Raw genomic sequence first — 26,805 nt, forward strand, 5'->3', positions numbered from 1 at the left:
TAAGCACAGGTAAAAGTAGGCAGTACAGGGAACAAAACTGTGGAATTACGAGGTAATTGAATACAAAGAGAAAATTTGAATTAGGGCCTCCAAGGAGAGATTACTCACCACAATCCAATACAAAAAAAACAACCAACAGTTATCCTTTAAGACTGGTGTAAGAAACACCACTCCTAATACATTCCCCTTTAATGTTGTACAAATAGCCCTGAAGTCCTTTCTAGATTCCCAGGGTTGATTACAGATAAGTTCTCCAGTCTCCAATTGTGCCACTAAAGGAGGGAGCCATATATGTTTATGCCATGCTCACACGTGATAATGACGATGACAGGGTTAAAAGATAGCATTGGAAAATACTCTGATCCTGGCCATTGCAGCAGGACTTAGGCAGTCATGGCATGAGAGACGTATGCAGCACTTATTCTACAGGCCCCTTAATGATTGCTGTGAAAAGGCATATTGCTGATCATTAAAGGGAACCTGTCACCTAAAAATGGAAAGTAATCTGTTGGAAGCAGGTTAAAGAGCAGGAGGAGCTGAGCAGATTGACATATCGTTTTGTGGGAAAATATTCAGTGATTGACAGCTTTCTGTGTATACACAGTCATAGAGGGAAGGCTGTCAATCACCGATAGGACCGCCTCCTGGACTTCATAGCCCAGAACGAACAAGAATTTAAATGAATAAAATACAGGTAATACTGAAACTGAAAACTATATATCAGTCTGCTCAGCTCCTCCTGCTCTATAACATGCTGCCTTCAGCTCAGACACCATTTTCAAAGTGACATGTTCCCTTTAAGGGTTTGTACTCAATGATAACCACTGACAATTTTATCAACATGAAAGCATCTAATTCAAAATGTTTTGCACTATGCTTCCATCATTAAAGACAGATTGAAAATAATGGCTCACATACAACAAGCTAAGCAATATTCTTTTCTTGTGAATTTGCAATCATGGTTGTGAAGTTACAGCATTAATTATTTACCAATACTTAGTATTTTCTATATTGAGCTGACTTGTGCTGGTGCCTCTAACTGATGTCTATTGAGACCGGGAGCCAGGTACCAGCAGGGTCCTGTGTGGTTCCTCAATCATTAATGCAAATAATGTGCCATGTAAAATCAGAGGTATGTGGATGTACAGCATGGGCCCACAGCGTGTGCGCTGTATTACAGATCCATACAACACAGATCTCTAATACTGCATGAGGCCTAAGCTGAAGTAAATGAGAGTATAAAAAAAAAAAATATATTGATCTAAAAGGGCGACGGATAAAAAAAAAAAAATAAAAAAAAGGGTTTACTGTAATGCAATGGTAAATTTGCAAGTCAATAATTACGTGACCTACATAGAAGGACATCATCTGCCGATGCTTTCATGTTGGTTTCTAACCTTTATATTCCTTCATCCTTTCATTTCTGCCCCTGCTTGACGAAAACATTTCAAAACTACATAAGTGAAAGATTTTGTTTATTACAAAATAGTAAAATTATAAAAATACAGCAGCTGTAGATAAAAGCCAGCCACAAAGGCCATTTATGTAAAAGCAGCATTATTCTGCATAGAAAACTATTCAAAGAAATAGACAAATACAGTATATTAGACTTGATAAATACTATGCGACCCACACCACACACATAAGGCACTCTATTCGCTGCACCCTACATAGCAAGGAAAAGACACTGCTATGTAAATTAGGAGAAACAGGACTAAAAATATGTATCGCCGATGCCATGTATTCAGAGGTAGATGTGCCCCATCCAGAATCAAGACCGCTCTCCTGTCTGCTCCTCTTGTGGATTTTGAAGAAAGAAGAACTGGTTAGTCGACTACTTTGATTGAATGAACCCCGGAGTGGACGTGAGATGTTCTGGCACTCTGCCCGGTGCCCCTGCCGGAGCTGGCACTGTGCAATGCTGGTCGAGGGTATTTTGCAGCTATGGCCTGAGAAATGGTTTGCTGTAAAGACAGAAAAATGTTTAAAACGAACTAAAGAACATGAATCAAAAGATTTGTTACAAGGTGGTAGAACAACATCTCAAGTGCTCTGTTAAACAGCAGCCCCTTCAGGAAACACTATGGTTGGGTCATTATGGTGCCACCGACCTAGTAGGATGATGATAATTGCCTCTCCTGCCACACCATGCCAATGTAACAGAAGCAAGATGGCAGAGGGCCGCAGTAGCTGTGTGGCTTTTATAGTATTTCTCAGTCTACCTGTAAAACATATTGGTGCTACATATCTCACAAATCCTTAACGTGTGAAATGTCAATGGTACCACCGATAAAACAAACATCAGAAATACTGCTAGGGGCTTCAGATATATTAACATTTTCAGCGCATACTAAAGAGGATCTGTCCGCTCTCCTGATATGCCTATTTTACCAAATACTTTTATACCACACATATCACTGTCATCCTCTATAATCTCTGAAACGTAGCCGTTCACTCCTTCTAGTAAGAACCTTTAACCTCTTGGTATCGTCGTTACTGAAGTGAAGGAAGAAAGGGGATGCAAATGAGCTCTTAACAAGCTAGGCCTCTCACCCAGTAAAGCCAGTACTCTCTGCTCTGCACTGAAGAGGGGCAATCACCCAGAAACAGCTGTCTGCAGATGAGACGCTGGCTTATTTAACCACTTCAGCCCCGCTAGCTAAAACCCCCTTCATGACCAGGCCACTTTTTACACTTCTGCACTACACTACTTTCACCGTTTATCGCTCGGTCATGCAACTTACCACCCAAATGAATTTTACCTCCTTTTCTTCTCACTAATAGAGCTTTCATTTGGTGGTATTTTATTGCTGCTGACATTTTTACTTTTTTGTTATTAATCGAAATTTAACAATTTTGTTGCAGCTGTAAAATTTTGCAAAAAAAACGACATCCATATATAAATTTTTCTCTAAATTTATTGTTCTACATGTCTTTGATAACAAAAAAAATGTTTGGGCAAAGAAAAAATGGTTTGGGTAAAAGTTATAGCGTTTACAAACTATGGTACAAAAATGTAAATTTCCGCTTTTTGAAACAGCTCTGACTTTCTGAGCACCTGTCATGATTACTGAGGTTCAACAATGCCCAGACAGTACAAACACCCCACAAATGACCCCATTTCGGAAAGTAGACACCCTAAGGTATTCGCTGATGGGCATAGTGAGTTCATCGAACTTTTTATTTTTTGTCACAAGTTAGCGGAAAATGATGATTTTATTTAAATTTTTTTTTTTTCTTACAAAGTCTCATATTCCACTAACTTGCGACAAAAATTAAAAAATTCTAGGAACTCGCCATGCCCCTCTGGAATACCTTGGGGTGTCTTCTTTCCAAAATGGGGTCACTTGTGGCATAGTTATACTGCCCTGGCAATTTAGGGGCCCAAATGTGTGAGAAGTACTTTGCAATCAAAATGTGTAAAAAATGGCCTGTGAAATCCGAAAGGTGCACTTTGGAATATGTGCCCCTTTGCCCACCTTGGCTGCAAAAAAGTGTCACACATCTGGTATCGCCGTACTCAGGAGAAGTTGGGGAATGTGTTTTGGGGTGTAATTTTACATATACCCATGCTGGGTGAGAGAAATATCTTGGCAAAAGACAACTTTTCCCATTTTTTTATACAAAGTTGGCATTTGACCAAGATATTTTTCTCACCCAGCATGGGTATATGTAAAATGACACCCCAAAACACATTGCCCAACTTCTCCTGAGTACGGCGATACCACATGTGTGACACTTTTTTGCAGCCTAGATGCGCAAAGGTGCCCAAATTCCTTTTAGGAGGGCATTTTTAGACATTTGGATCCCAGACTTCTTCTCACGCTTTAGGGCCCCTAAAAAGCCAGGGCAGTATAAATACCCCACATGTGACCCCACTTTGGAAAGAAGACACCCCAAGGTATTCAATGAGGGGCCTGGCGAGTTCATAGAATTTTTTTTTTTTTTGCATAAGTTAGCGGAAATAGATTTTTTTTTTTGTTTTTTTCTCACAAAGTCTCACTTTCCGCTAACTTAGGACAAAAATTTCAATCTTTCATGGACTCAATATGCCCCTCACGGAATACCTTGGGGTGTCTTCTTTCCGAAATGGGGTCACATGTGGGGTATTTATACTGCCCTGGCTTTTTAGGGGCCCTAAAGCGTGAGAAGAAGTCTGGAATATAAATGTCTAAAAAATGTTACGCATTTGGATTCCGTGAGGTGTATGGTGCGTCCATGTGAGATTTTATTTTTTGACACAAGTTAGTGGAATATGAGACTTTGTAAGAAAAAACAAACAAAAAAATATATATATTTCCGCTAACTTGGGCCAAAAAAAATTCTGAATGGAGCCTTACAGGGGGTGATCAATGACAGGGGGGTGATCACCCATATACACTCCCTGATCACCCCCCTGTCATTGATCACCCCCCTGGTAAGGCTCCATTCAGACGTCCGTATGATTTTTACGGATCCATGGATACATGGATCGGATCCGCAAAACACATGCGGACGTCTGAATGGAGCCTTACAGGGGGGTGATCAATGACAGGGGGTGATCAGGGAGTGTATATGGGTGATCACCCCTCTGTCATTGATCACCCCCCTGTAAGGCTCCATTCAGACGTCCGTATGATTTTTACGGATCCATGGATACATGGATCGGATCCGCAAAACACATGCGGACGTCTGAATGGAGCCTTACAGGGGGGGTGATCAATGACAGTGGGGTGATCAATGACAGGGGGTGATCAGGGAGTGTATATGGGTGATCACCCGCCTGTCATTGATCACCCCCCTGTAAGGCTCCATTCAGACGCAATAATGTGCGCATAATCGGTTTTTCGGAAGGAGCTCAGGGCCGACAACTAGAGGAAGAAATTAAAGATGTGGTCATGCACAGCTTTGGGAGTGAGAACTTTTCCCCTATGTTCCAAATAGAAAGAGCACACCGAATACCAGGAGGGAAGCCCATACCAGGGAGACCGCCGCGTGCAATTTTAATCAAACTTCTACTGTCTGCTGATAGAGACATGATTTTGAAAAGAGCAAGAGAATGTGCACCCATTGAATATCAGGGTACTAAACTGCTCTTTTTCCCTGATTTTGCGCGGCAGACCCAGGAGAAAAGAAGAAACTTTATAGAGATAAAGAAACGATTGGCGGCCAAGGAGATCAAATACTCTCTACAGTATCCAGCGAAATTGAGAGTAATCCACAACGGGACTTCACTTTATTTTGAGACACCACAGCAGGCGCTAAACTGGCTGGAGCAAATGGGCATCTGAAATTTTGTATTAGCAGGAATGAAGGGGGGGAGGGGAGGGAGGGGCGCCCAATGATGTTAAATATTTGCTATAGTATCCAGCGATCCAAGAATGATCCATAAGGGAACTGCTTAATCCTTTTTAGATAGAAATAAAGGAAAAAAAAAAAAAACAAAGCAGATCAAGCGTCAGAGTAGCTGGAGAAAACGGATACTATTATGGAAGGGAGGGGCCAGGGCAAGGGAGAACGGCCGTGGGTTTAGAGGTTCGCTGACCAGGTCGGGCGGATCAATGGAGAGGGGAGCGGGATGGGCGGGTGGGAACCCACCTTGCAGGTTCGGGGAGGGTTTTTTTTTTTTTTTTTTTTTTTCCTTATGCACAGTGAAGGATGTCTACTCGGATTGTAACCTGGAATATCAGAGGGCTCGGTGAAAGGGTAAAAAGGCAAGCCATTATGGATGCACTCAAACGATATCTTCCAGCAATTATTTGCATGGTAGAAACCCATCTTACCAAAGAAACCGTGTCCCGCTTGACAACGGGATGGCACATGCAGTCTTATCACTCCACTTTTAGTGGCGCCTCTAGGGGTGTGTCAGTTCTGATCCATAACTCTGTGGACTTTATCCTTATTAAATCCTATATAGATGACCAGGGTAGATTTATTTTCTTGCATGGTAAGTTGTACGGCCATAGCTATATTCTCGCTTTTTTTTATATACCTCCGCCCTTTTCAATGTACCCATTGGTCCAGCTAACACACTTTTTTGAAGGGAGATCTGAATGCCGGCTAGTTTTGATGGGGGACTTTAATGCAGTAATGGACCCCAAGAAAGACAGATTTACATTAGATGCAGAATGTGGGAGGAATCTATCTGCCTCCCCGCTGCCACAATTCTGCCGGGAAGTTGGACTGGTGGATATATGGGAACATCTTGGCGGAGGCAAGCGAGTATACTCTTGTGTCAGCAGGGGTGGCAGAGCTATGTCTAGAATTGATTTAGCATTTACCAATGAGAATAATCTCTGTAATATCCGCAGGATACGATATGGGGTAAGAACAATCTCGGATCACTCACCGGTATTGATTGAGGTTTGTGCTGGGAAGAACAAGGACAACAGGGGGCTAGGATTTAAGTTGAACCCATATTGGTTTTCTATTATGGATAATTTAAAGTCCACTAAATCATTGATATCCTTTTTTTGGGAAGTGAATCGCCCCTCTGCTAATATTAACATAGTATGGGATGCCTTGAAAGCATATCTGAGGGGGGTCTTTATAAGCGAGATCGCTGCAACAAAGAGAACATTTAAAAAAAAAGAGGAGGAATTGACCAGGGCTGTAGCAGGCGCAAGCGAGCGTTTTATCGCCCAACCTACTGAGTATAATAGGGAGGAGATGCAGAAGGCCAGCTGCTCCTTGGATAAATACATAACAGAGAAAGCAACTCATAGAGTATTTTTCAAGGGTTTAAAATATTTTTCGGAGTCTGGACGCCCCGGCAGGTTGCTGGCTAGGATAATTTCACAACAAGGCAAGAAAAATCAGTCTATTGTTTCGATCCGTAATACAGCGGGGGAAACTATAACAGATCCTGAAGGAATCAGGGACACCTTCCTACAATATTTCACCCAGATATATAGCCCCTCTCCTGGCTTGCCGCCTGACCTAGCGACGCGGTTTCTTGAGAGGATCTCACTTCCTGTATTAAATGAAGCCCAAGTAGAATATCTGGAAGAGGAGTTATCCCTTTTGGAACTTCAAGAGGCTTTGGGATCCATCACAGGGAACTCGTCGCCGGGGATGGATGGCCTTCCATATGAGGTTTACCGCAAGCATAGCGACGTGATTCTCCCTCAGCTATTAGAGGTCCTTTCTCAGGCAACACAGGGAGGAAATCTACCATGCACTATGATGGAGGCTCTGATTGTCTTAATTCCCAAAAAAGATAAGGATCCGCTAGAAATGAGCGCCTATAGACCGATCTCGTTATTAAACACAGATGCTAAGCTACTATCTAAAGTTTTAGCTAGGAGGCTTTCACAGGTTATATCAACTATTATTCACCCAGACCAAAATGGCTTTATGCCAAAAAGGGGCACTCACCACAATCTGCACAGGTTATTTATTAACATTCAGTCTCCAGGGTGTGGGGCCCGCTCCATCCTGTCGCTGGATGCCACTAAGGCCTTCGACAGGGTGGAGTGGACTTTTCTCTGGGCGGTAATGAAAAAAATGGGCTTTGGCCCTAGATTTATGGCGATGGTTCAGCTATTATATAGCTCCCCAACTGCTAGGATCAGGATTAATGATACGGTCACAGAGAGCTTTTTCCTAGGAAGAGGCACCCGTCAAGGCTGTCCTCTTTCACCTCTTCTTTTCAATATCTATATTGAACCTTTAGCAGCCAGCATAAGACAGGATTTGCAGGTGGCTGGCTTCGGCTTAATGGGGAAGCATGACCGCGTATCTCTCTACGCAGATGACATTTTGATTTTCCTTCAGCAAACAGAAACTAGTCTCCCTCGTATAATGGATCTGGTTGGTTTTTTCTCCGCTCCGTCTGGCCTAGAGATCAATTGGGAGAAGACTGCTCTCCTTCCTATAGACGAGTTGCGAGGTAACTGGGATGATCAGCTAACTGTCTCTGAATCAATAAAGTACCTGGGGATTTTAGTTTCTGCTAAACCTCTGGAATATTTACAACTTAACTTGATTCCCCTGCTGACAAAGCTGAGGGCTAAATCCAAGATATGGCAAAAAATTCTGCATACGAAAGCTGATAGAATTTCTTTAATCAAAATGGTAGTACTGCCCCAGGTTCTTTATGTCCTGCGCAACTCGCCTGTATGGATCGCAGATAAGTACTTTAGACTAATTGAGCGGATGCTTAATGATCTACTGTGGGGGAGGAAGCGCGTCAGACTGAAGGCGCTCTACTTCTCTATGCCCTATAGTCAGGGAGGCCTTAACCTCCCTTACTTTAGGGGTTACTTCATGGCCTCTCAGCTCTGCCTTTTTAGTGATTGGGAGAATAGCCATTTCTGCAATAAGGTGGTGAAAGACTCAGGCTTTACGGATTTCTTTACTGTATTGGAGTCCGACTATCTATTAAATTCACAGACCGGGTATACACTTTTTTGCAGAATGGCTACAAAGACCTGGCGGGTCATCAGGAGCTGGTGTGGAGTTGAGGCATCGCTTATTTGCACCCCACTGTGGCATAACCTAAAGCTTGTGAATATAAGGGACCTGAAGTGCTGCCAGTACTGGAGGACGAAGAAAGTTCAGTATTTACATCAGGTGGTTAGTGGTGGACAAATTCTGTCCTCAAGGGAAATAGGGGAGAGGGCAGATATGGGTGAGGTGGCTTGGTATGCATATTTCCAATTGAGGTTTGCACTCTCCAGCACTCTGAATAGTCACCTTCTTTTTATAGATTCTCCTGAATTTTTACACAATCTTATTATTAAGAAAACTGCTACAAAAATTAAAATGTCATATTGTTATAGACACTTAATGAAACACTTTTTTATGGGTCTTCTTTCTCCAGGACAGAAGTCCTGGTCTTTGCTACTTTCGGAGGTGGGTCCCCCAGATTGGGAAACTATAGGGGAAAACTTAAAATATGTTTCACACAACTTCAATCACACTGTTGTACAATTTAACATTCTGCACAAAATATATGTGACACCTATGTGGTTATATAGAAGAGGATTTAGGACCTCCTCCGATTGCCCACGCTGTGGCGACTCCGGGGCAGATCATTTACATCTGTTCTGGGATTGCCCGATGGTGGGTGGTTATTGGAGATCAGTCCAGACCACTTTGGCCTGCAAACTGAATATGCTTGTTCCTTTGTCCCCCAGGATATGGGTCCTGGGAGACCTATCGGAGGTCAATTATCAGCCCATAAATCGTCAATTATTGATTAAGGTCATGTTCCTGGCCAGGCTTATTGTTGCTAGACTGTGGCTTAGCTCCTCCATCCCAGATTGTGGTAATTGGATGGCTATGGTTGAGAAGGTGAAGAACTACGAGAAGATCTTGTACAAACAGAGAGGAGCCTACTTAAAATGGAGTGGTCGGTGGGGAGAGTGGGTTACGGCTTAATTCATTAATTTTTTTTTTTTTTTTTTTTTTTTTTTTTTTCCTGCAAGGTTGGGAGGGAGGGGGGTGGTTGGGGCGGGTTGGGGATGATTTCAACATTTAAGATATTATAAATGTCATGTCGAGATGTATTTTTGTATCATAAATAAAATATGGAGATTGTAAAAATGTTTAAAACGAACTAAAGAACATGAATCAAAAGATTTGTTACAAGGTGGTAGAACAACATCTCAAGTGCTCTGTTAACCCCTTAGGGACACAGCCTTTTTACACCTTAGGACCAGGCCATTTTTTGCAAATCTGACCAGTGTCACTTTAAGTGCTCATAACTTTAAAACGCTTTGACTTATCCAGGCCGTTCTGAGATTGTTTTTTCGTCACATATTGTACTTCATGACACTGGTGAAATGAAGTCAAAAAAATATTTTTTTTTGCACCAAAAAATACCTAATTTAACAAATTTTTGGAAAAATTTGCAAATTTCAAAGTTTCAGTTTCTCTACTTCTGTAATACATAGTAATACCCCCAAAAATTGTGATGACTTTACATTCCCCATATGTCTACTTTATGTTTGAATTGTTTTGGGAATGATATTTTATTTTTTGGGGATGTTATAAGGCTTAGAAGTTTAGAAGCAAATCTTGAAATTTTTCAGCAATTTACAAAAACGACATTTTTAGGGACCAGTTCAGGTCTGAAGTCACTTTGCGAGGCTTACATAATAGAAACCACCCAAAAATGACCCCATCTAAGAAACTACACCCCTCAAGGTATTCAAAACTGATTTTACATACGTTGTTAACCCTTTAGGTGTTGCACAAGAGTTATTGGCAAATGGGGATGAAATTTGAGAATTTCTTTTTTTTGTCAAATTTTTTATTTTAACCCATTTTTTCCACTAACAAAGCAAGGGTTAACAGCCAAACAAGACTGTATCTTTATTACCCTGACTCTGCCGTTTACAGAAACACCCAATATGTGGCCGTAAACTACTGTACGGCCACACAGCGGGGCATAGAGTGAAAGGTGCGCCGTTTGGTTTTTGGAGGGCTGATTTTTATGGACTGGTTTATTTACACCATGTCCCATTTGAAGACCCCTGATGCACCCCTAGAGTAGAAACTCCCTAAAAGTGACCCCATCTAAGAAACTACACCCCTCAAGGTATTCAAAACTGATTTTACATTCGTCGTTAACCCTTTAGGTGTTGCGCAAGAGTTATTGGCAAATGGGGATGAAATTGGAAAATTTCATTTTTTTGTCTAATTTTCCATTTTAACCCATTTTTTCCACTAACAAATCAAGGGTTAACAGCCAAACAAGACTGTATCTTTATTACCCTGACTCTGCCGTTTACAGAAACACCCAATATGTGGCCGTAAACTACTGTACGGCCACACAGCGGGGCATAGAGTGAAAGGTGCGCCGTTTGGTTTTTGGAGGGCTGATTTTTATGGACTGGTTTATTTACACCATGTCCCATTTGAAGACCCCTGATGCACCCCTAGAGTAGAAACTCCCTAAAAGTGACCCCATCTAAGAAACTACACCCCTCAAGGTATTCAAAACTGATTTTACATTCGTCGTTAACCCTTTAGGTGTTGCGCAAGAGTTATTGGCAAATGGGGATGAAATTGGAAAATTTCATTTTTTTGCCTTATTTTCCATTTTAACCCATGTTTTCTACTAACAAAGCAAGGGTTAACAGCCAAACAAGACTGTATCTTTATTACCCTGACTCTGCCGTTTACAGAAATACCCAATATGTGGCCGTACACTACTGTACGGCCACACAGCGGGGCGTAGAGTGAAAGGTGCGCCGTTTGGTTTTTGGAGGGCTGATTTTTATGGACTGGTTTATTTACACCATGTCCCATTTGAAGCCCCCTGATGCACCCCTAGAGTAGAAACTCCCTAAAAGTGACCCCATCTAAGAAACTACACCCCTCAAGGTATTCAAAACTGATTTTACATTCGTCGTTAACCCTTTAGGTGTTGCGCAAGAGTTATTGGCAAATGGGGATGAAATTTGCAAATTTCATTTTTTTGTCTAATTTTCCATTTTAACCCATTTTTTCCACTAACAAATCAAGGGTTAACAGCCAAACAAGACTGTATCTTTATTACCCTGACTCTGCCGTTTACAGAAACACCCAATATGTGGCCGTAAACTACTGTACGGCCACACAGCGGGGCATAGAGTGAAAGGTGCGCCGTTTGGTTTTTGGAGGGCTGATTTTTATGGACTGGTTTATTTACACCATGTCCCATTTGAAGACCCCTGATGCACCCCTAGAGTAGAAACTCCCTAAAAGTGACCCCATCTAAGAAACTACACCCCTCAAGGTATTCAAAACTGATTTTACATTCGTCGTTAACCCTTTAGGTGTTGCGCAAGAGTTATTGGCAAATGGGGATGAAATTGGAAAATTTCATTTTTTTGCCTTATTTTCCATTTTAACCCATGTTTTCTACTAACAAAGCAAGGGTTAACAGCCAAACAAGACTGTATCTTTATTACCCTGACTCTGCCGTTTACAGAAATACCCAATATGTGGCCGTACACTACTGTACGGCCACACAGCAGGGCGTAGAGTGAAAGGTGCGCCGTTTGGTTTTTGGAGGGCTGATTTTTACGGACCGGTTTATTTACACCGTGTCCTGTTTCAACCCCCCTGATGCACCCCTGGAGTCGAAACTCCCTAAAAGTGACCCCATTTTGGAAACTACGGGATAAGGTGGCATTTTTTGGGGGAGTATTTTTAGGGTAAATATAATTTTTGGTTGCTCTATATTACATTTTTGTGAGGTAAGGTTACCAAAAATTGAAATTCTGATATTTCATCTCCATTTGCCATTAACTGTTGAGGAACACCTAAAGGGTTAATAAAGTTTGTATAATCATTTTTGAATACCTTGAGGGGTGTAGTTTCTTAGATGGGGTCAATTTTAGGGAGTTTTTACTCTAGGGGGGCATCAGGGGGGCTTCAAAAGGGATATGGTGTCAATAAAAAAGGCCATCAAAATCGGCCTTCCAGAAACCATGTCGGTCCTTTCCTTTTGCAGCCTCCCTTTTACGGATACAGCAGTTTACGACCACAAATGTGGCGTTTCTGTAAACTGCAGTATCAGGGTAATAAATTTTAACTTTTGTTTGGTTGTTAACCCTTGTTTTCTTACCGGAAAAAACGGACTGAAATGGAAAAGTGCCAAAAATAGCGGTTTTGGCACCGTTTTTTTGTTTTTTTTTTAACCGTGTTAATCTGGGTAGTTAGGTCATGGGATATTGTTATAGAGGAGATTCTTACGGACGCGGCAATATCTAATAAGTCTACTTTTTTTTACAATTATTTAGGTTTTTGACTATATTATCTTTTTTGATACAACTTTTTTTTTTGGGTATCTCTAAAGTCTAAGTGTAATTTTTTTAATTTTCTTTTAGCCAATTATCTTATGTGGGGGCTCATTTTTTGCGGGATGAGCGGACGGTTTTATTGGCACTATTTTGGGGGCTATATGACTTTTTGATCGCTTGCTATGAAACTTTTTGTTATGTAAGGTGACAAAAAAAAATTTTTTGCACCTATTTTTTTTTTTTTTTTTTTACTGTGTTAATCTGGGGGGTTGGGTCATGGGGTATTTTTATAGAGGAGATTCTTACGGACGTGGCGATACCTAATAAGTCAACTTTTTTTTTACAATAATTTAGGTTTTAGACTATATTATCCTTTTTGATACCCTAAAAAAAAATTTGTATCTCTAAAGTCTAAGAGTCATTTTCAATTTTTTTTTTTATCTGATTATCTTATGTGGGGGCTCATTTTTTGCGGGATGAGATGACGGTTGTATTGGCACTAATTTGGGGGCTATATGACTTTTTGATCGCTTGCTTTTTATTATGTAAGGTGACAAAAAAAAAACTTTTTTTGCACCTTTTTTTTTTTCTGGACCGTGTTAGGCTACTTTCACACTAGCGTTCGGGCGGATCCGTTCAGAACGGATCCGCCCATAATAATGCAGACGGAGGCTCCGTTCAGTACGGATCCGTCTGCATTATTTTAGCAAAAAAAAGCTAAGTGTGAAAATAGCCTAGTACGGATCCGTCCAGACTTTCAATGTAAAGTCAATGGGGGACGGATCCGCTTGAAGATTGAGCCACATTGTGGCATCTTCAAACGGATCCGTCCCCATTGACTTACATTGAAAGTCTGGACGGATCCGTACGGATCCGCACGCCTCCGCACGGCCAGGCGGACACCCGAACGCTGCAAGCAGCGTTCAGCTGTCCGCCTGTCCGTGCGGAGGCGAGCGGAGCGGAGGCTGAACGCCGCCAGACTGATGCAGTCTGAGCGGATCCGCCTCCATTCAGACTGCATCAGGGCTGGACGGCTGCGTTCGGGTCCGCTCGTGAGCTCCTTCAAACGGAGCTCACGAACGGAATACCGAACGCTAGTGTGAAAGCAGCCTTAATCTGGGGGGTTAGGTCATGGGGCATTTTTATAGAGGAGATTATTACAGACGCGGCAATACCTATGTCTACTTTTAATAAATTATTTTAGTTTTTTTGGGTGTCTCAAGTCTGAGAACCATTTTTTTTTTTTTATCCCATGTCAGTCCTAAATTGGGATATAAATTTAGTACTCCATGGAAGTGTGATACTCCCTGAAGCAACCGTCAATGCAGAGGCCCGGATGATCGGGGCATGTGTCGCACTGAGTAGTCGTGTCCTTCCGTATCCCCCTCCTGCGACACACTCTGCACTTTTTTTGGGTTCGTCCCTTCTTTCCAGTATGGGGGACCACACCTGGAAAGTGTTGGCCAGGGACGATCCGGGCGCCTACAGTTCCCGAGGTACTCCGGCCTGCTCTTTCCCGGTCCGAAAAGATCAGGGCCTTGAGGACTGCCTCATAGAACTGGAGGAATGTCCCTGTGCTGCCAGCGCTTCGGGATAGTACAAAAGAGTTGTACATGGCAACCTGCACCAAGTAGACCGCAACTTTTTTGTACCATGCCCGGGTTTTGCGCATGGCGTTATATGGCTTGAGGACTTGATCCGAGAGATCAACTCCTCCCATATACCGATTGTAGGCGACGATACAATCGGGCTTGAGGACCGTTGCCGCGGTACCTCGCACAGGGACAGGGGTGATGCCGTTACCATGAATTGTGGACAGCATAAGGACATCCCTCTTGTCCTTATACCTGACCAGCAACAGGTTTCCAGTGGTAAGGGCACGGGTCTCACCCCTGGGGATGGGTACCTGGAGGGGGTGGGCAGGGAGGCCGCGTTGATTTTTCCGCACGGTCCCACAAGCGGACGTGGATCTGGCGGCAAGGGACTGGAACAAGGGGATACTGGTATAAAAGTTATCCACGTACAAGTGGTAACCCTTATCCAGCAGTGGGTACATAAGGTCCCACACGAGTTTCCCGGTAACACCCAGAGTGGGGGGACATTCTGGTGGTTGAATCCGGGAATCTCGCCCCTCGTACACACGAAATTTGTAAGTGTACCCTGAGGTACTCTCACAAATTTTGTATAGCTTCACGCCATACCTCGCCCGCTTGGAAGGCACATACTGGCGGAAAATGAGTCTCCCCTTGAACGCAATGAGAGACTCATCAACCACGACCTCCCTTCCAGGTACATAGGCCTCCATGAATTTGGCCCCAAAGTGATCGATGACCGGCCGTATCTTGTACAGACGGTCATGGGCAGGATCACCTCGGGGTGGACATGCTGCATTATCGGAATAATGCAGACATTTCCTGATGGCCTCAAACCGGGAGCGTGTCATAACCGTACTGTAAAGTGGGGTCTGATATAGGACGTCCCCACTCCAGTACAGCCTGGCACTGGGTTTCTTGACCAGGCCCATATGCAGCACGAGGCCCCAAAATGTCCTCATTTCGGCTGCACTGACCGGCGTCCAGCCACCGGGCCTGGCCAAAAAGGAGCCCGGGTGTTGAGCGACGAACTGTTGGGCGTACAGATTCGTCTGCTCCACCATCAGATTTACCAGTGAGTCACTGAAAAAATGACAAAAAAAGTCATATTCAGTGTAGCCCACTGTGGAAATCTGGATTCCTGATTGGCCTACAAAATCAGGAATCACGGGCTCGTATCGCTCTGGGCTACACCAGACAAGTTCACCGGCAGGGTGCTCCGGTGGATTTAACTGGTGGGCCGGGAAACCAGTACGAGCCCCAGAGCTGCTCGTACTAGTGTGGGCCACAGGGTCCCTAACATGGCGGTCCCCTTGCTCCGCCTGGCGGCGTCTCCGCCGCCTTGGGGGCTCATCATCATCGCTAGATGATGAGGAGGATGCGGATGACAACAGGAATGTGGGGTCATCCTCATCCTCACTGGGACTCTCGGACTCGGAGGCAAGCTGGGCGTATGCCTCCTCGGCCGAGAACGTCCGGCGGGCCATAGGGGAGTGTGTGTCTGCGTGTATATGTGCGTGTGTGTAACTCTTTATTTGGTGTGCGTGTGTGAGGGGGCACGGGTGTTCACGAACTCACCCTAAAACTAACAGAAAAAAATAAATAAAACTAACTAAAAAAAAGGGCAAAAAAGTGAGGAAAAAAAATTCAAAACTGCTGATCAACCGTCCGAAGTTGATCAGCGGTGGGGTGTGCGATGCGCTTACAGTGGCCGGACGCTAAGTGCCGGTCACAGTCAGCGAACTCAAAAAAAAAAAAAAAAAAAAAAAGTACCCCAAAAAAGGTGGGGGGGGGGGGGGCAAGTGGCAGGGGGAGGGGGGCAAGTGGCAGCACCCCTGGGGGGTCTAGGGTCACACAGCTGTGCTGTGGACCCCAGACACCCTAACTAGGGTGATGCAATAAAAAGTAAAAAAAAACTAACTTTCCCTTTTTTTTCCCTGCCTATCCCAAACTTTCCCTAGCTGTCCCTATGTACCTGATGGGGTGCTGGGGCACAGATCGGGTCCTGGGGGCACAGATCAGGGGTGCTGGCAGCGATGGTGGACACAAGCAGGCAGCTCCTCTCTCCTCCGGCGCTGGAACACAAAAGGAGGAGGAGAGGGGCGCCTGCCTCTTTTGAATCTGCCGCCGCACCGCCCCCTGACCAATCAGAAAGCGATCCTGAGTGGTGATGTCACCATCACCACTCAGGATCGCTGGATGGTGATTGGTGGAGTGAAATCACACCACCATCACCATCCTGTTCCGGGTTATCGGGTCTTCAGAGACCCGAATAACCCGGAAACGCAGAAAACCGCAGGTCTGAATTGACCTGCGGTTTTTTGCGATCGCATACATGGGGGGGTCACCGGACCCCCCGACGCATTTGCCCCAAGTGCCTGCTCAATGTTTTGAGCAGGCACGGGGTTCCGATCGCCGCCGGCCGCGCGGCGGTGATTGAAAATGCACAGGGCGTACATGTACGCCCTGTGTCCTTAAGTACCAGGGCACAAGGGCGTACCTGTACGCCCTGTGTCCTTAAGGGGTTAAACAGCAGCCCCTTCAGGAAACACTATGGTTGGGTCATTATGGTGCCACCGACCTAGTAGGATGATGATAATTGCCTCTCCTGCCACACCATGCCAATGTAACAGAAGCAAGATGGCAGAGGGCCGCAGTAGCTGTGTGGCTTTTATAGTATTTCTCAGTCTACCTGTAAAACATATTGGTGCTACATATCTCACAAATCCTTAACGTGTGAAATGTCAATGGTACCACCGATAAAACAAACATCAGAAATACTGCTAGGGGCTTCAGATATATTAACATTTTCAGCGCATACTAAAGAGGATCTGTCCGCTCTCCTGATATGCCTATTTTACCAAATACTTTTATACCACACATATCACTGTCATCCTCTATAATCTCTGAAACGTAGCCGTTCACTCCTTCTAGTAAGAACCTTTAACCTCTTGGTATCGTCGTTACTGAAGTGAAGGAAGAAAGGGGATGCAAATGAGCTCTTAACAAGCTAGGCCTCTCACCCAGTAAAGCCAGTACTCTCTGCTCTGCACTGAAGAGGGGCAATCACCCAGAAACAGCTGTCTGCAGATGAGACGCTGGCTTATTTAACCACTTCAGCCCCGCTAGCTAAAACCCCCTTCATGACCAGGCCACTTTTTACACTTCTGCACTACACTACTTTCACCGTTTATCGCTCGGTCATGCAACTTACCACCCAAATGAATTTTACCTCCTTTTCTTCTCACTAATAGAGCTTTCATTTGGTGGTATTTTATTGCTGCTGACATTTTTACTTTTTTGTTATTAATCGAAATTTAACAATTTTGTTGCAGCTGTAAAATTTTGCAAAAAAAACGACATCCATATATAAATTTTTCTCTAAATTTATTGTTCTACATGTCTTTGATAACAAAAAAAATGTTTGGGCAAAGAAAAAATGGTTTGGGTAAAAGTTATAGCGTTTACAAACTATGGTACAAAAATGTAAATTTCCGCTTTTTGAAACAGCTCTGACTTTCTGAGCACCTGTCATGATTACTGAGGTTCAACAATGCCCAGACAGTACAAACACCCCACAAATGACCCCATTTCGGAAAGTAGACACCCTAAGGTATTCGCTGATGGGCATAGTGAGTTCATCGAACTTTTTATTTTTTGTCACAAGTTAGCGGAAAATGATGATTTTATTTAAAATTTTTTTTTTTCTTACAAAGTCTCATATTCCACTAACTTGCGACAAAAATTAAAAAATTCTAGGAACTCGCCATGCCCCTCATGGAATACCTTGGGGTGTCTTCTTTCCAAAATGGGGTCACTTGTGGCATAGTTATACTGCCCTGGCAATTTAGGGGCCCAAATGTGTGAGAAGTACTTTGCAATCAAAATGTGTAAAAAATGGCCTGTGAAATCCGAAAGGTGCACTTTGGAATATGTGCCCCTTTGCCCACCTTGGCTGCAAAAAAGTGTCACACATCTGGTATCGCCGTACTCAGGAGAAGTTGGGGAATGTGTTTTGGGGTGTAATTTTACATATACCCATGCTGGGTGAGAGAAATATCTTGGCAAAAGACAACTTTTCCCATTTTTTTATACAAAGTTGGCATTTGACCAAGATATTTTTCTCACCCAGCATGGGTATATGTAAAATGACACCCCAAAACACATTGCCCAACTTCTCCTGAGTACGGCGATACCACATGTGTGACACTTTTTTGCAGCCTAGATGCGCAAAGGTGCCCAAATTCCTTTTAGGAGGGCATTTTTAGACATTTGGATCCCAGACTTCTTCTCACGCTTTAGGGCCCCTAAAAAGCCAGGGCAGTATAAATACCCCACATGTGACCCCACTTTGGAAAGAAGACACCCCAAGGTATTCAATGAGGGGCCTGGCGAGTTCATAGAATTTTTTTTTTTTTTGCATAAGTTAGCGGAAATAGATTTTTTTTTTTGTTTTTTTCTCACAAAGTCTCACTTTCCGCTAACTTAGGACAAAAATTTCAATCTTTCATGGACTCAATATGCCCCTCACGGAATACCTTGGGGTGTCTTCTTTCCGAAATGGGGTCACATGTGGGGTATTTATACTGCCCTGGCTTTTTAGGGGCCCTAAAGCGTGAGAAGAAGTCTGGAATATAAATGTCTAAAAAATGTTACGCATTTGGATTCCGTGAGGTGTATGGTGCGTCCATGTGAGATTTTATTTTTTGACACAAGTTAGTGGAATATGAGACTTTGTAAGAAAAAACAAACAAAAAAATATATATATTTCCGCTAACTTGGGCCAAAAAAAATTCTGAATGGAGCCTTACAGGGGGTGATCAATGACAGGGGGGTGATCACCCATATACACTCCCTGATCACCCCCCTGTCATTGATCACCCCCCTGGTAAGGCTCCATTCAGACGTCCGTATGATTTTTACGGATCCATGGATACATGGATCGGATCCGCAAAACACATGCGGACGTCTGAATGGAGCCTTACAGGGGGGTGATCAATGACAGGGGGTGATCAGGGAGTGTATATGGGTGATCACCCCTCTGTCATTGATCACCCCCCTGTAAGGCTCCATTCAGACGTCCGTATGATTTTTACGGATCCATGGATACATGGATCGGATCCGCAAAACACATGCGGACGTCTGAATGGAGCCTTACAGGGGGGGTGATCAATGACAGTGGGGTGATCAATGACAGGGGGTGATCAGGGAGTGTATATGGGTGATCACCCGCCTGTCATTGATCACCCCCCTGTAAGGCTCCATTCAGACGTCCGTATGATTTTTACGGATCCATGGATACATGGATCGGATCTGCAAAACACATGCGGACGTCTGAATGGAGCCTTACAGGGGGGTGATCAATGACAGGGGGGTGATCAATGACAGGGGGTGATCAGGGAGTGTATATGGGTGATCACCCCTCTGTCATTGATCACCCCCCTGTAAGGCTCCATTCAGACGTCCGTATGCGTTTTGCGGATCCGATCCATGTATCCGTAAAAATCATACGGACGTCTGAACGGAGCCTGACAGGGGGGTGATCAATGACAGGGGGGTGATCAGGGAGTTTATATGGGGTGATCATGGGTTCATAAGGGGTTAATAAGTGACGGGGGGGGGGGGGGGGTGTAGTGTAGTGTGGTGTTTGGTGCGACTTTACTGAGCTACCTGTGTCCTCTGGTGGTCGATCCAAACATGGGGACCACCAGAGGACCAGGTAGCAGGTATATTAGACGCCGTTATCAAAACAGCGTCTAATATACCTGTTAGGGGTTAAAAAAAAAAAATCACATCTCCAGCCTGCCAGCGAATGATCGCCGCTGGCAGACTGGAGATCCACTCGCTTACCTTCCGTTCCTGTGAGTGCGCGCGTTCACAGGAAATCTCGGGTATCGCAAGATGACGCGCCGATGCGTCCAGGAGGAGTAAATCAACCACCTCCCGGACGCATTGGTGCGTTAGGCGGTCGGGAGGTGGTTAATATCAGAGTCATGTTTCAGGGCTTATTTAGAGGGTCGAACACTGACTTATAGGATAGCTGCCTTACATCTGGTGGCATTAGAGGCAGAGCAAGAATTTATTTGCAGTCCTTTCTTCCCAGAATTCCAGGAGGAGGATGTATGGCCTATAAAAGTCTCCTCACGCTGACTCACGCTCTCTCTCCAAGGAGAGATAATGCCCCCAAATGAAGTGAAAGAGCCACATTTGCCATGGCCCCGTCGTTCCGCTGATTGTGGGAATTCCCCAGGTCACAAGTGATGTTGACCTATATGTGCAAGTCTTGCAAGATCAGGTTGTAGCAAAACTGATTGTTTATATACTGTTACAATGTTATACCATTATTGGAAATATAGCCACAATGCTTATTCCAGAAGGAAAAACATCAGCAAAAGGTGATAGCTCCACCTTTACCTGGCGGCTTCTAGGTGTAAGCCAAAACATCCGTAATTGTGCTGCTCTGGAATAGCTGTACTTATTTATTACATGAGGGATCATGAAGTTACCTGAGTAACTGGGTGATGCTTTTCCACCACTACAGAGCTCATTGGTGGTGAAACGCCCATAGAAGTGATACTTCCTCCCGTCTTGGTGATCTTCTGTGCCAGATCAGAACGAGCTGTAACACGGGCCGTTATCGTCTTCCCAGCCTTCTGCTGACCTGATGTTATAACTTTGGTCACAGGCTATATATGCACATAAAAAAGAAAGGCAATTTAATTATCAAATGCTGGTAATAGGAGTACAGGTGTTCAGCAGCTACAGTATCCCTCCATGCATGAGGACGGTCACGTCACTTATATGTACTAATGTAAGCAGTAGGGTTATGAAGAGAACATCTACGACACTGACTGACATGGTGAGAGAAGGGAAAGAAAAGGAAGCATTTGTATTCAGGCGAGTGACTGCGTGACCAGAAACCTGCATCCTATAAATCCACACTGTCCCTAGTCCCTCTATTGATCATGTGACCACAAGCGTGAGTGAAGTAAAGTCCATCACTCACTGCTCCCTGGTCTCCTGTTGGCACTGTCCTGGCCCTGGCATGCAGACATAGTCAGCATGCGCTGCAAGACGCTGTGTGACGTTAGGTCCCAATGCATGATAGGAAGAAGACGACGCTGCGGTCCTTCTCCTGCGGACTCCATATGGAGGGGCTGATGGCACAGAGGACTGATGGCACTGGGGGGAGGTGATGGCACAGAGGACTGAGGGCATGGAAGGGGCTAATGGTGCTGAGGACTGATGGCATGGGGGCTGATGATGGCACGGGGGACGCTGATGAGTTTTTATAAAGGAAAAAAAGTTTATTTAATTCATGTTTTTTTTTACTAGAGTGCTCGATTAATCACTGTGTTAATCAATAGAATACTTGATTACTAAAATAATCGATAGCTGTAGCCCTACTTCAGGGGCATTTTTTGTGACTTTTTTTGTGTGCATTTTACTCATTTTGAGCTAAAACCAAATTTTTTCAACTGGTCTTTTTTATTATTATTATAAAATGTCTGTTTCTGAGATAAGAGTTTGTTTGCAAGTAGTGACTTTGTTCTCTATGTATCCTGTCAGCTCATATGTACCTCTTATCTCTGATCTCTCGTATAGCTCAATGCTAAAGAGCGTTCATAGTAACGCTCGTTAGCGATGATTAGGGCTGCAGCTAACGATTATTTGAATAATCGATTAGTTGCCGATTATTTTCTACCATTAATCGGGAAAAACGACAAAATTACAAAACAGAGAGGTTTATATGATCTTACTTGAAAAATTATGTTCAAAGGCCATATTAAAACAAATTGTGGACGACACTATTATGGGGGATCTGTGGACGACACTTATGGGGGATCTGTGGACGACACTTATGGGGGATCTGTGGACGACACTTATGGGGGATCTGTGGACGACACTTATGGGGGATCTGTGGACGACACTTATGGGGGATCTGTGGACGACACTTATGGGGGATCTGTGGACGACACTTATGGGGGATCTGTGGACGACACTTATGGGGGATCTGTGGACGACACTTATGGGGGATCTGTGGACGACACTTATGGGGGATCTGTGGACGACACTTATGGGGGATCTGTGGGACGACACTTATGGGGGATCTGTGGACGACACTTATGGGGGATCTGTGGACGACACTTATGGGGGATCTGTGGACGACACTTATGGGGGATCTGTGGACGACACTTATGGGGGATCTGTGGACGACACTTATGGGGGATCTGTGGACGACACTTATGGGGGATCTGTGGACGACACTTATGGGGGATCTGTGGACGACACTTATGGGGGATCTGTGGGACGACACTTATGGGGGATCTGTGGACGACACTTATGGGGGATCTGTGGACGACACTTATGGGGGATCTGTGGACGACACTTATGGGGGATCTGTGACGACACTTATGGGGATCTGTGGACGACACTTATGGGGGATCTGTGGACGACACTTATGGGGGATCTGTGGACGACACTTATGGGGGATCTGTGGACGACACTTATGGGGGATCTGTGGACCGACACTTATGGGGGATCTGTGGACGACACTTATGGGGGATCTGTGGGACGACACTTATGGGGGATCTGTGGACGACACTTATGGGGGATCTGTGGACGACACTTATGGGGGATCTGTGGACGACACTTATGGGGATCTGTGGACGACACTTATGGGGGATCTGTGGACAGACACTTATGGGGGATCTGTGGACGACACTTATGGGGGATCGGTGGACGACACTTATGGGGGATCTGTGGACGACACTTAGGGGGATCTGTGGACCGACACTTATGGGGGGATCTGTGGACGACACTTATGGGGGATCTGTGGACGACACTTATGGGGGATCTGTGGACGACACTTATGGGGGATCTGTGGACGACACTTATGGGGGATCTGTGGACGACACTTATGGGGGATCTGTGGACGACACTTATGGGGGATCTGTGGACGACACTTATGGGGGATCTGTGGACGACACTTATGGGGGATTCTGTGGACGACACTTAATGGGGGATCTGTGGACGACACTTATGGGGGATCTGTGGACGACACTTATGGGGGATCTGTGGACGACACTTATGGGGGATCTGTGGACGACACTTATGGGGGATCTGTGGACGACACTTATGGGGGATCTGTGGACGACACTTATGGGGGGATCTGTGGACGACACTTATGGGGGGATCTTTGGACGACACTTATGGGGGATCTGTGGACGACACTTATGGGGGATCTGTGGACGACACTTATGGGGGATCTGATGGGACGACACTTATGGGGGATCTGTGGACGACACTTATGGGGGATCTGTGGACGACACTTATGGGGGATCTGTGGACGACACTTATGGGGGATCTGTGGACGACACTTATGGGGGATCTGTGGACGACACTTATGGGGGATCTGTGGACGACACTTATGGGGGATCTGTGGACGACACTTATGGGGGATCTGTGGACGACACTTATGGGGGATCTGTGGACGACACTTATGGGGGATCTGTGGACGACACTTATGGGGGATCTGTGGACGACACTTATGGGGATCTGTGGACGACACTTATGGGGATCTGTGGACGCACTTATAGGGGGCTTATGGGGGGATCTGTGGACGACACTTATGGGGGATCTGTGGGACGACACTTATGGGGGATCTGTGGACGACACTTATGGGGGATCTGTGGACGACACTTATGGGGGATCTGTGGACGACACTTATGGGGGATCTGTGGACGACACTTATGGGGGATCTGTGGACGACACTTATGGGGGATCGGTGGACGACACTTATGGGGGATCTGTGGACGACACTTATGGGGGATCTGTGGACGACACTTATGGGGGATCTGTGGACGACACTTATGGGGGATCTGTGGACGACACTTATGGGGGATCTGTGGACGACACTTATGGGGGAGATCTGTGGACGACACTTATGGGGGATCTGTGGACGACACTTAGGGGGGATCTGTGGACGACACTTATGGGGGATCTGTGGACCGACACTTATGGGGGATCTGTGGACGACACTTATGGGGGATCTGTGGACGACACTTATGGGGGATCTGTGGACGACACTTATGGGGGATCTGTGGACGACACTTATGGGGGATCTGTGGACGACACTTATGGGGGATCTGTGGACGACACTTATGGGGGATCTGTGGACGACACTTATGGGGGATCTGTGGACGACACTTATGGGGGATCTGTGGACGACACTTATGGGGGATCTGTGGAGCGACACTTATGGGGGATCTGTGGACGACACTTATGGGGGATCTGTGGACGACACTTATGGGGGATCGGTTGGGGAGCGGGGACGACTTATGGGGGATCTGTGGACGACACTTATGGGGGATCTGTGGACGACACTTATGGGGATCTGTGGACGACACTTATGGGGGATCTGTGGACGACACTTATGGGGGATCTGTGGACGACACTTATGGGGGATCTGTGGACGACACTTATGGTCCTTATGGGGATCTGTGGACGACACTTATGGGGGATCTGTGGACGACACTTATGGGGGATCTGTGGGACGACACTTATGGGGGATCTGTGGACGACACTTATGGGGGATCTGTGGACGACACTTATGGGGGATCTGTGGACGACACTTATGGGGGATCTGTGGACGACACTTATGGGGGATCTGTGGACGACACTTATGGGGGATCTTGTGGACGACACTTATGGGGGATCTGTGGACGACACTTATGGGGGATCTGTGGACGACACTTATGGGGGATCTGTGGACGACACTTATGGGGGATCTGTGGACGACACTTATGGGGGATCTGTGGACGACACTTATGGGGGATCTGTGGACGACACTTATGGGGGATCTGTGGACGACACTTATGGGGGATCTGTGGACGACACTTATGGGGGATCTGTGGACGACACTTATGGGGGATCTGTGGACGACACTTATGGGGGAATCTGTGGACGACACTTATGGGGATCTGTGGACGACACTTATGGGGGATCTGTGGACGACACTTATGGGGGATCTGTGGACGACACTTATAGGGGGATCTGTGGACGACACTATGGGGATCTGTGGACGACACTTATGGGGGATCTGTGGACGACACTTATGGGGGATCTGTGGGACGACACTTATGGGGGATCTGTGGACGGACACTTATGGGGATCTTGGACGACACTTATGGGGGATCTGGTGGACCGACACTTATGGGGGATCTGTGGACGACACTTATGGGGGATCTGTGGACGACACTTATGGGGGATCTGTGGACGACACTTATGGGGGATCTGTGGACGACACTTATTGGGGGATCTGTGGCGAACTTATGGGTTCGTGGACGACACTTATGGGGGATCTGTGGACGACCACTATGGGGGATCTGTGGACGACACTATGGGGGATCTGTGGACGACACTTATGGGGGATCTGTGGACGACACTTATGGGGGATCTGTGGACGACACTTATGGGGGATCTGTGGACGAACTTATGGGGGATCTGTGGACGAACTTATGGGGGATCTGTGGACGGACACTTATGGGGGATCTGTGGAAGACACTTATGGGGGCTCTGTGGACGACACTTAGGGGATCTGTGGGACGACACTGTAGGGGGGATCTGTGGACGACACTTATGGGGGATCTGTGGACGACACTTATGGGGGATCTGGGACGACACTTATGGGGGATCTGTGGACGACACTTATGGGGATCTGTGGACGACACTTATGGGGGATCTGTGTGGACGACACTTATGGGGGGATCTTGGACGACACTTATGGGGGATCTGTGGACGACACTTATGGGGGATCTGTGGACGACACTTATGGGGATCTGTGGACGACACTTATGGGGGATCTGTGGACGACACTTATGGGGGATCTGTGGACGACACTTTATGGGGGATCTGTGGACGACACTTATGGGGGATCTGTGGACGACACTTAGGGGGGATCTGTGGACGACCTTATGGGGATCTGGGACGAAACTTATGGGGATCTGTGGACGACACTTCTGGGGATCTGTGGACGCACTTATGGGGGATCTGTGGACGACACTTATGGGGGATCTGTGGACGGACCTTATGGGGGATCTGTGACGACACTTATGGGGGATCTGTGGACGACACTTATGGGGGATCTGTGGACGACACTTATGGGGATCTGTGGACCGACACTTATGGGGATCTGTGGACGACACTTATGGGGGATCTGTGGACGACACTTATGGGGGATCTGTGGACGACACTTATGGGGGATCTGTGGACGACACTTATGGGGGTATCTGTGGACGACACTTATGGGGGATCTGTGGACGACACTTATGGGGGATCTGTGGACGACACTTATGGGGGATCTGTGGACGACACTTATGGGGGATCTGTGGACGACACTTATGGGGGATCTGTGGACGACACTTATGGGGGATCTGTGGACGACACTTATGGGGGATCTGTGGACGACACTTATGGGGGATCTGTGGACGACACTT

The 26,805-nt window shown here is 45.7% G+C and overlaps 1 protein-coding gene across 2 annotated transcripts in view; it reads right to left on the reverse strand.

The window, feature by feature from the left end:
• Positions 1-1,469: 1,469 nt before the first annotated feature.
• Positions 1,470-26,805, reverse strand: part of POC5 (POC5 centriolar protein) — a 72,196-nt gene continuing 46,860 nt past the window's right edge. For both annotated transcript variants that reach the window (XM_044291961.1, XM_044291954.1), the window contains exons 12-13: positions 20,815-20,994; positions 1,470-1,964 (exon numbers count right to left, since the gene is read on the reverse strand). In XM_044291961.1, coding sequence (XP_044147896.1) covers positions 1,827-1,964; positions 20,815-20,994 — 318 coding nt within the window. In that variant the 3' untranslated portion in view covers positions 1,470-1,826. The remainder of the gene's footprint in view (positions 1,965-20,814; positions 20,995-26,805) is intronic.

This window comes from Bufo gargarizans, chromosome 1 (genome assembly GCF_014858855.1).
Source record: "Bufo gargarizans isolate SCDJY-AF-19 chromosome 1, ASM1485885v1, whole genome shotgun sequence".
Lineage (NCBI taxonomy): Eukaryota > Metazoa > Chordata > Amphibia > Anura > Bufonidae > Bufo > Bufo gargarizans.